The sequence below is a fragment of the Vanessa cardui genome, chromosome 17, assembly GCF_905220365.1.
Source record: "Vanessa cardui chromosome 17, ilVanCard2.1, whole genome shotgun sequence".
In the NCBI taxonomy this organism is placed as follows: domain Eukaryota; kingdom Metazoa; phylum Arthropoda; class Insecta; order Lepidoptera; family Nymphalidae; genus Vanessa; species Vanessa cardui.
The window spans coordinates 6,965,407-6,977,443 of record NC_061139.1 but is presented as its reverse complement, the minus strand read 5'-3'; the positions used below and the strand labels follow the sequence as shown (position 1 = coordinate 6,977,443).

Here is a 12,037-nt window from a genome sequence, read left to right as displayed (position 1 = left end):
ATGACTTTGAATCATTTGTTGTTTCACCTTCTAGAACAGTTTTAAAATCTTTAACTAAACAATTATTTTCTTAAAGCATAATCCTAAATTTAGCGATGATTTCTCGATTAGTTGTGGTACTGAACATGCATCGAAGATCAATCTTTTTCTACATTGTCCATTAAATAAATGTCCAGAAACTGGGGGAAATTTTATTTAGATACTGGCAGAAGTGAACCAATCTATGATACACTTTAAACGCAGACGCGAAATTATTGTATTGTACAATATTTGTTGCTCCAAACGATGTCATTTGAAAGCATGAATTGTAATATACTGAAGAAAATATTGAGACTCCTTAGCAGTTCCAATAACGTAGATAAGAAAATATTTTAATGGTTCAACCAGTTGTGGTAAATACACTTTGCCAGTGGAGTAGCACATACCAGCAGGTTATTTTAAACATCATAGCGTAACAATGGGCATACTATATTCATTGAACCAATGATCACATCGGGATGCATTTTGTTATCATAACCTATATCGTAATTGAAGGCTGATTTATTGAGATTAGGTCTAGTTCTTGACTTAGTCTATTTTAATCGTTGATCATCCAGTCGTTGGGCTCGCTCGTCAGGTTTTTCAATATCTCTTGATGAAGATGCTTGTTCGGAGATCTGAAACTTGATCATTACGTTGACCAACTGTTTTGGCAGCTCTCAAAGTGGAAATTTGGATTCTATTTGCTTCTATACCTATTTCTTGTTGGTGTGTTGTTTCCGTAGCTCTTTTGGATGACGCTGCGCATACATTTGTTGATGTTCCGATCTTTTGTTTCTTCAATGGCATGGTGGTTTCTATTTATATAAGTAAGTAGTTTTTTTTGGTTACTTGTCTTACGTTTACATTTTATACTAAAGATTAATTGTTATTGGAGCTATGAGTATACTTACCAGTTATGATTATTGTTTACTTTCTTATAATCAAAACAGCTGATCACTTCTTTTCGTATATGTAATTTATAATTATTTTAAAATGAAAATGGCAAACAATATTATAGTTGTGATCATTTTATGTTTATTGACATATGACGGAAATTAAGTTAGTTTGTATGCTTTTTCAATATATTTAATTTCATTACTTTTTTTAATATTTCATAATTATAGAAGTGCATCGTGATACACGTAAGTGCCATCTGTTGGTTATTTTTTATGTTACGGATGAAATAATCACTTTCTCCATAAAAAAATACTTGTACTTACGTTTATTATTTTCATGACAATCGGTTGAACGGTGTAGAAATTTTTATATCGCAGTGCCACCTGGTGGTGAGTTACATCGATGGGGACATCATAAAACAGTAGATATAAATACCAATTTTCATAATACCATTACATCCACTTTTGTATATATAGATAGCCTATGATTTGCGCAAGCACATGTTTTTCCTGTATACCAATTTTTATAAAGATCGGTGCCAGCTGCACCGATCTTTATAAAAATTCTCGAGTTTAAGCAGAATATACAGACAGACAGACAAAAATTACGTCAGTCAATCATAAAAAGAATACTTATGACGAATTACGACAAAAATAAGCGTACAGAAAGACTCTAGAGTTTTATATAGTAGTATAGATTTAGTATTAACGGGCGATAGCCTTATTATTAGCGTATTTCATGTATAACTTTGATGTTTCTATACCGATTTCTATAATTCTTTAATATGGAATAGTAAATACTGTTAACTTTTTTAATTTGGGATGATTGAGAGTGTTAAAAACGTAGTAATAGACAAATATAATCAAAAAGCTTCGAACTACTAAGCTATTGGGAGTGTCACGTGTTATTGTGAGTCAACCGTAAAAGATAGACATAGGCTGTCGTGGGTAATATTTTATATAATTTTAAGGAGAACATTTCCGTAATACATGATTTCTGTGTACCATTAACCATTAAGGCTGTACACGTAACGGACGCTTAAAATAGGGAGTATGTTCTACCGTTTTCTCAACATCCAGGCTCCTATTGATTTTAGCGAGATGAAAAGTATACTATAACCAGCTCAGGAGTATGAAAAATAATTGTACCAAGTTTCTTTAAAATCCGTCGAGTAGTTTTTGTTTCTATAACGGTTATACGGACAGACAGACAGACAGACAAAAATTTTACTGATTGTATTTTTGCCATTAGTATCGACCCCTGATAGTTATTTTGGAAAAATATTTCATGTACAGAATTGACTTCCCTACAGATTTATTATAAGTATAGATTTGTTTACTTACGACGTCACATTAGAAAATTATTAGTGCTTCTTTAGTATATTGGCCATGTATTTATATACAAAAACCTTCTTCTCGAATCACTCTATCTATTAAAAAACCGCATCAAAATCCGTTGTGCAATTTCAAAGATCCAAGCATACATAAAGACAGACTGAAGCAGTAAGCGAATTGTTTTATATTATGTAATGATGATGAATAAGTCTAATTTTTTAACAAACTCTTTTATTTTTCGAACATGGAAAAAATCCTTCCAGCATTAAATTTCTTAACAAGATTTTTTTTAAATATTTAACAACAGTAGTTAAGTGACGTTTTGAAACAAAAAATCTTTAATAAAATGTATTAGTAATTATAATAAGGTTCTAATTAATATATATACTTTTTAATATAACATTATTTGTTTCTACTGTAAAAGTAAATAATAGTGTTTATCTCCAGAATGAAATTATTTTCTCCCAGGTGATAAGCTATCAACGCTCCAATGGAATAATTATAATGACGTCTTAAAAGTTATCAAAAAATAATAGTGTATAGGTCAGTTACATACGATACAGCACCAGTATAAAATAGTGCTACGCCGAGCAATCAGCACAGTTAGTCGGCACAACCATGAAGGTGGTAGCGTGCTTCGTGCTAGGTCTCGCGGCTCTCGCCGCAGCCCGTCCCGATGTCGGCGGTGACCAAACTTTGGGTAAGATTTACAATTTATAACAACGTTAATAGCATACAAGTACAATTCAGAACAAAATATATTGAATTAAAAAAATAAATTAAAAAATAAAAATGATATTCCACTTGCAGTTACCATGGACGTTAAACAGAAGCAGTTCTTCATCCTGAAGCTGCTGAATAACGTTATGGGACCTGTTATGTACAAGGACATTGAAGACATCGGCAAGAACTTCAAAATCGAAGACAACATGGACATGTACACTGTAAGTTATAAGTCTAATAATAAATAACAAAGACTCCGTTTAATCTGTATCTTTTTAAAAAGTCTATTTGTTAATATTAAACGGCTTTTTTATTACATTTTGTTTGGCCTATTTTTAATAGTAATTTATTTTTTAATTTCAGAAACAAAATGTAGTCAAAGTATTCCTCAACAACTGGAATATGGGATTCTTACCCCGTGGTGAAATTTTCACTCTCCACGTTGACCGTCAACTCAAAGAGGTTGTCACTATGTTCCACATGCTGTACTACGCTAAAGATTTTACCACCTTCATTAAGACTGCATGCTGGATGCGTCTTTACCTGAACGAAGGTATGTTTGTGTATGCCCTCACTGTGGCTGTCAGACATCGTGAAGACTGCAGAGGCATCATCCTTCCCCCACCTTACGAGATCTACCCATACTTCTTCGTCCGTGCCGACGTTATTCAGAAAGCATATATGCTTAAAATGAAAAAGGGTCTTCTCGATAACAAACTGTGCGATTTCTACGGAATCAAGAAAACCGACAAAGACATTTACATTATTGATGAAAACGTGTACGACTCTCGCGTCTACCTGAATGACGAAGACAGGCTCAGATACTTCACTGAAGACATTGATCTTAACACATACTACTACTACTTCCATGTTGACTATCCATTCTGGATGAAGGATGATTTTATCACGAACAAATTCATGATGAGGCGTTGGGAGCTCACTATGTATGTCTACCAGCAAATTCTTGCTAGATACTATTTGGAACGTCTTTCCAACGGTCTCGGTGATATCATGAATCTGTCTTGGTACAAGCCAATCAGAAAGGGATACTGGCCTTGGATGCTTTTCCACAATGGTGTTCAGATGCCTGTTAGGTTTAACAACCAATTGATTGTTGGTGACAAAGATATTGGCGTTACGAAACTTTTGGAGGATTATGAAAGAATCATTACCGAAGCAATCATCAAAGGATACATTGAGGTAACTTATGTTTCAAACACATGTATATCTTTTTATATAGTTTAGTAAATATATACATATATAAATTGAAAATTTTGTTACAGATTAATGGCATCAGGCTTGACCTGACCAAACCCGAAGATGTAGAAGTACTTGGCAAGCTCATTTACGGTACAATTGAGAAGACTGACTTGACTAAACTTCAGGTGGACTCCTACCGCTACCTTCTCATCTTAATCAAGGCAGTGATTGGCCTTAACACCTGGACTAACGACCAGTAAGTTATAATCATAAAAAATAAATTAAATAGTGTTTTAGTTATTAAAGTTTGTATAGAAAGTATCTTTATTACATACATATTTGTTTGTTTTAATTGACCATTATTTTTTCAGATACTTCGTCGTACCCTCTGTCTTAGACAATTACCAAACTGCTCTCCGCGACCCAGTATTCTACCAACTGCAGAAACGTCTTTGCAACTTGTTGATTCTCTTCAAGAGGCGCCTACCTAGCTACACCTACGAAGAATTGTACTTCCCAGGTGTTAAAATCGACAACGTAGTGGTTGACAAGCTTGTTACTTACTTCGATGACTACCTAATGGACATGACCAATGCAGTTACTTACAACGACGAGGAACTCAAAAAGACCACATCTGATATGGTATTCTTTGTACGCAAACGCCGCCTTAATCACCAGCCATTCAAAGTTACCTTCGACATTTTGTCCGACAAGACAGTCGATTGTGTAGTAAGGTTGTTCTTAGGACCCAAGGAAGACCACCTTGGCCGCTTGATCGATCTCAACGTTAACCGCCTTAACTTCGTTGAACTGGACTCTTTCATGTACAAACTCAACACAGGCAAGAACACAATTATGAGGAACTCTATTGACATGCACAACCTTGTCCGTGACCGCATCATGACCCGTGACCTCTGGAAGAAGCTGGATACTATTACTGACATGAGAGACCTTTTGATCAAGGATCTCAGGAACTACCACACTGGTTTCCCCACAAGGCTCCTCTTGCCTAAAGGTCGCATTGGTGGTTTAAAAATGATGTTATACGTCATTGTAACTCCCTTGAAGTTAGTTGACAACATCGATATTTCCATCCTTGACACAACCCGTAAAGATCTCTTTGTCGACTTCAGATCCACTGTACTTCTAGACAAAATGCCACTTGGTTTCCCATTCGACCGCCAGATCGACTTTACTAAATTCTTCACACCAAACATGAAGTTCTTAGATGTCATCATCTTCCACAAGCCACAGGTTTGTGATATGAAGACCCGTTGGGATCGTTATGTATTGAAAAACTACGACTTAGTTGGCATGACTCCATTGGTGAACGACTACTACACTGATGTTGATATCAACACTAAAGTTGACAGAGACGTCAAATACTTCGATATGTAAATCCAAAGAAATCTGCCTAAAATACGACGATACTCCCTATAACTTAAAAGCAATGTATGTATATTATAAATAAAATGAATTATTTATTATTTTAGATGTTTTATTATGCCTTTCTAAAATTCATAAGTGAAAGAGTAACCTCTTATTTATAACTAAAATATAAAACCTTTACAAGTATTTTCCATCTTATGTGACAACTCTCATAACAAAACTCTCTTCTTTTTTCTCATATCATTACATTATTTGCCTTATTTAATTACATACAAAAAACGTAATTATAATCATTGTAATCATCATCTTTAGTAATTAAATTGAAAAAAGTATTTAAATATTATTTTTATCATACAGCCGAGATGGCTATGGATTGAATTTCAAATCCGTTCGAATCTCACTTCTTGTGTAAAAGGTTATAGTATCATGTCATTGCAATTATTATTATTATATTTAATAAATGTTTCTCCAATATGTTGATAAATTTTCAAAATTTTCAAATAATATATATAAGTTTATTTTGACAAATACGCCAATACATAGGCCTTAATACCAAATTCTATTTATTACATCAGAAATGGAAAATCTCTATATAAACTTTAATCTCCTATACCACTCTTAAAACCAGCTGTTTTATGTATTGATCAGTCATTCACCAGGTAAAATTATATCAAATAGAATATTTTTCGAAGGTTAGGGTGATGTAAACTTTTATAATATACCACACAGAAATCTATACATCATATTCGTATTATAAGGTTTCATATACAGAGCTCTCGAATTCAAATATCAGATCAGACCAAATGTTTTTGTTTTCTTTTTTTTTCTATCAAATAATATCAATAACAGCCTGACATTTGTGAGATGGTCATAGGTGGGCAGATTAAACGGACAAAGTCTACCTTACTAAAATACCAATTTTCATCCAAATATTCATTCTAATTTGATGAAGTCCTCTAAAGTAATGAATGGCCTTTTAATAACGATTTCCATATTCACAGCAGCTATTACGAATTACTCTATAAATAATTTTTATTTTATTAGATACAAAATTTAGGGTTCTATGTCAGTCAGTCCTTTCAAAAAGTATTAAGAAAATTTTACTAGCTTCACCTAACATTATAAGTTACAGCTTGGATGATCGTGCATGATCATGATTTTATATAATGTATATTGTATACCTTTCTTTATAAGTTTAAATCTTCATGTATTACATTTCTCACGTCAATAAGAATTCCTATTCTACCATCAAGTCGCCAATTAATCGAAGCGAACCTTTTTCTTATTCTACTAAACACAACAATCAAGTTGTGTTAGTAGAATAAGAAAATCCGGATCTGTCGAAGTTTGATCTAATATAATATTGGTATCAAATCATAGCCGATACGAGTACGTAACCAATTTATTTATTCATATCGATAACGATTCAACTGAGGTTTATTTTCCTAAGGAATATACCTTTATTCTCATAAGGAATAGTCGAAGTTTGATTGGAACAGAATCGGGAACGCTTCATAATCGTTACAATGAAATTGCTTCTCAGATCCATCCTGAGATTAGTGTGTTCAAACAATGACTATTTAATTTAATTTATGGTTATAGAATAGATTATTATCACGTTATTTTTAAGCGACTTCAAATAAGGAGTCTTCAATCATCAAAATCAAATTATTTTATTACTTTTTTACTGATCACTTTGAAGTCGGTGCTATTTTTTTTAAAAAATATTTTATTGTATAAATAACTGACTGGGTACAAATAGTTGTACGAAATATAGTGATACCAAACTATATTTATTCCATAAATGTAATAATTGCAATTGAATTGGCTTTAGCGATCATATTTAAAGGATCGGTTCTTATTTGATTACGTAAATTCGTTTTGAGATGATTCTGTTACTATTATTATAGGACTTCCATCTTGAGAGCCGAGCTGGACCATTGGTTAGAACTCTTGCATCTTAACCGATGATTTCAGATTCAAACCCAGACAAGCACTACTATATATATGTGCTTAATTTGTGTTTATAATTCATCTCGTGCTCGGCGGCATAGGAAAACATCGTGATGAAACCGGCATGTGTCTAATTTCATTAAAATGCTTCCACATGTTTATTCCACCAACCCGCAATGGAACAGCGTGATGGAATATGTTCCAAGCCATCTTCTCAATGGGAGAGGAGGTCTTAACCCAGCACTGAGAAATTTACAGGCTGTTATTTGTGGTTAAAGAACTTTATTTCTCATAAGAATTTACAATTCACTTAAATGAGATTACAGAATATTATATACTAGATTACAAAATTTAGAGTTCTCGTATCTTGGAAGCATGCATCACACAGATATAACTAAACAAAGAAGAAATTTAAATACATATTTTATAAAATTATTTTAAACAAAGTATAAACAAACTTACAATTTTATTATTATAGGATTTTTTCTTTAATATACAGCTTTAGTTTTTTTTTTTTTAAAATACATTTATATTTTCCATTTCTTTTATAGTATGTGGCAAATTGTTAAAAAGCTGAGCTCCCTCAAAAAGTATATTGTTCTTTCCAGATGTTTTTGTTAGTGGATGACGAACATAAATTTTGTATTTATTCCTTAGACTGTGACTGAAGGTGCGCTGTGTTAATGTTATATTAGTATGTATGTGTTTTTTCAGTATTTTTTTTTACTAGAATGCATGTCTTGAATGTGAATAATTGTTTAATATTGAAAAATAAAATAGTTTTTTTATACAACTCTGTAGTTGGTGTAAGGTAGTTGTAACGAAATAGGGCTTTAATAAGTTTATTTTGAACGATTTGTATTTTTTTAATGTTAGTCTTTGTAGTAGATCCCCATATTTTACTTTACTTTCCATCATTAATATTGAATAAAAAGAGATGCTCTATTTTTCTCTCCCGCGTATGATCCGGTGAGATGGTAAATCAATTAAAAGAGGTCGGGCCCTTGTGTGGGACGCTACATGTGTTGACACGTTGGCCCCATCTCATATCCGAGAAACAATGTTAAGAGCCGGTGCCGCTGCGGAAAAAGCTGAAGCCAAAAAAATAACTAAATATTCGTGTATTATGTCTAATTACTTTTTTGTTCCATTTGCTGTCGAAACGCTTGGCCCTTGGAGTAGTGGTGCAAAAAGCTTCATCAAAAGTATAACACCTCGCCTCATTGCCTCCACTGGTGACAGGAGGGCTGGTTCGTTTTTTGCCCAGAGGATCGGAATTGCGATTCAACGGGGAAATGCTGCTAGCATTCTTGCCACCATTCCACGCGGTCAAGATTTATACAGCAACTAGTTTTAGTTCACATTCGTATATATTTATAACTGATATAATAAGGAGTAACTTAGGCTACAATTTTTTTTGTTAAATCAAAAGCAAAACCACACGCCACACACACAACACAACCAAAAGGTTGCGGGCACAGCTAGTATAAAATAAAAACCAAACTTTTTTGTCAATTGAACCATAAAATTACTTTTAAATTAACATTCTTTAAGATAAACAAAGCAACCAGCACCAAACGTTAACTATGCAAAAATATTATTATTTCATAATAATAAATATTTATATCAACACAGATAAAAAATGTACTTTGATAACATTTCTACCAAAAATATTTTAGACCTCGCTTTTTACAATGTATCGATACATTGTAAAAAGCGAGGTCAATGCATCGATTAAGATTAAATATAGAAATTACATGAGGTCAGAATATTTATCAATCTATGTAAAGATGTGTGCTGAGATGGCCCAGTGGTTTGAATGCGTGCATCTCACTATATATATATATATATATATGTATATATGTATGTGCTTTATTTGTGTTTATAATTCGTGATCGTGAGGAAACCTACATGTGTCAAATTTCATCGAAATTCTGCCACGTTTGTATTCCACCAACCAACCAACCAACCAACATTGGAACATCGTGGTGGATTATGTTTGAAACCATCTCCTTAATGGGAGAGGAGGCCCAGTAGTGGGAAACTTTCAGGCTGTTACTATTACTGTTACGATTAGTAAAGATGATGCAGTAAATATAAATAAAATGACAACCTATCCGAAGGACTTTTAAACACCAATACGTGTGTTTAATATAGCTGTTTTTGTATATATTATTATAGTAAGGATTATATTAAAATAAAGTGACTTACAGTACCAGCTATCCTCTGACCAATTTCATATTAACACAGACATCACTATGTATTCGATGAAAACTTATGTATATGTAAATTGTCTACTTATTACATGATAAATATAGAATAGGTTTGATAACAAAGATTAAATATTTCATTGTAAATTGAACTACCTACAATAATACAGTTTAATATTTTTGTTAGTAGAATCGTAAATTAAAAAGAAACATAGGTACTTTCATTTAGAACAATTTAGTTACAAAAAAATAATTCTATGTAATAAGTTTTCTAAATTATATACAACTCGAATAAGAAAAACAAGACTTTCATTAAACAAATGAAAACTAGCTCGACTGTGTAATGAAAATTTAACTCCTATACTTAGGCTTAGCGAAAAAAAATACACATACAGAAATTAGACGAAAAGATTTTTCAGCGATAATTCAATTTGTATATCTATACTATTATTTTTTTTTGGTTTTTTGCCTGGTTTTCTTTTTATTTATTTTTGGCTAGTTTGTTTTTGCCCAGAGTATCGGAATTGCGATTCAACGGGGAAATGCTGCTAGCATTCTTGCCACCATTCCACGCGGTCAAGATTTATACAGCAACTAGTTTTAGTTCACATTCGTATATATTTAAGCATTTAATGTTATTAATTTTTATGTTAATAAATGTATTTGCTACTAATATTATAAATGTGAAAGTATCTCTACCTGTCTATCTGTCTGTCGCTATTTCGCTGCTAATCCAACGAAACGAATTTGATGAAATTTGGTATGCAACAAACTCGAAGTCCAAGCAAGGACATAGACAACCCCGAAAACGCAAGCAAAGCCACAGGCAACAACTAGTTGTGATATATTTATAATAATATTTCTTTTTTTTTTAATATCTATTTCAAAGCTTAATTTTATTAGAAATCCAGAATGCCAGAGACCCGCGAATAATCGAATTTCGTTCATTCTTCGAGCATAAATAAAAATACATTATTTATATATAAAGCCCCAAGGCTCAGTTTCAAATTGCTTCTGATTTCTTAAGCGAAAATAGGGAAAGCTTACATTCCACATTATCCTATAAAATTTTATTGGAAGTCGCTTACTTTTTCATTAAATTAATTGTTTTTTAAATATATTGTATCAATTCCCAATATAAGGATTTAAGTAATCATTCATGTAACGTGTACAAATAGGAATCAAATAAAGTAGCAATTCAATTCCATAACGAACATTAAAAATGTTTTTTTTTTTTTTCAACAAACCATCGTTGGCTCGGGACTCACAACTGTATCACAATGACTTACAACTGGAAATAAATACGTCCAACCTAAGATGAACCAGCGAAATAAACTCAGCGGAACTTTCCTTTACTTTTATATTTTTTCTTTGAACGATAGTATTTGCAAAGCAATTATTCATGTTTCTATTTGACACACCCTGCAAACGATCGTTTCATTCCCAAGGCGTATTATCATCTAGAAAGTCATTAGTATTATTTTATTTTTTAATAAACGTTATTTAACTTTCTTTTTTATTTAGATTAAATCATTATAAACGTATTCTGTCATTTTGTTGTAAAATCGTATATTTTGCAAACGTGTATCGGGTTTTTTTTATGGAATAGTTTGGCGGACGAACATATGGGCCACCTGATGGTTAGTGGTCACCATTACCCATAGACAATCACGCTGTAAGAAATATTAAGTATTCCTTACATCGTCAATGTGCCACCAACCGTGGGAACTAAGATTTTATGTCCCTCGTGCCTGTAGTTACACTGGCTCACTCACCCTTCAAACCGGAACACAACGATACTGAGTACTGTTGTTTGCTTGCACAAAGCCCTACCACAATATCTATTTAAAAAATTACTCTATTTGTAACATTAATATGCACATACTATATTAGTATTATTGATAAGCATTTTATACTTTGTACAAAAGTATTTTATATTTTTAATAATACGATATAATATATCACATTATTATGTAATACATTAAGAAGCTATTTCCAATATTCTAATTTATTAAAATGCGTTTCTTAAAGTAACTTTGGAAACTAAATTAATTGCATGAATAGATCTGCTTCACAAACATCGCTGAATGCCATTCATGCCTCTAAGCTGTGGAAGGAAATAAAATAAATAGACGAATCGTCGTATTCACATTCAACAACCCCTTTTTCTTAACCATAAATCGAAGCTTAGTCTACTCTCCGACCTAGAAGGTATATAAGATTTTTTAGTTATGAGAATTCATATGTCTCTGTTATGTAAGTTTTGTGGAAAGAAATAAAGCTTTATTATTATTATTACATCATAACACT

At 32.4% G+C, this 12,037-nt stretch overlaps 1 protein-coding gene across 1 annotated transcript; it reads left to right on the top strand.

The window, feature by feature from the left end:
• The first annotated feature begins 2,839 nt into the window (after positions 1-2,839).
• LOC124536961 (basic juvenile hormone-suppressible protein 2-like) lies at positions 2,840-5,662 on the top strand. The gene is made up of 5 exons (XM_047113648.1): positions 2,840-2,952; positions 3,063-3,196; positions 3,339-4,175; positions 4,259-4,431; positions 4,547-5,662. Exons 1-5 carry the CDS (start codon positions 2,871-2,873, stop codon positions 5,571-5,573), a joined length of 2,253 nt encoding a protein of 750 aa, XP_046969604.1. The 5' UTR covers positions 2,840-2,870; the 3' UTR covers positions 5,574-5,662.
• Positions 5,663-12,037: the final 6,375 nt, after the last annotated feature.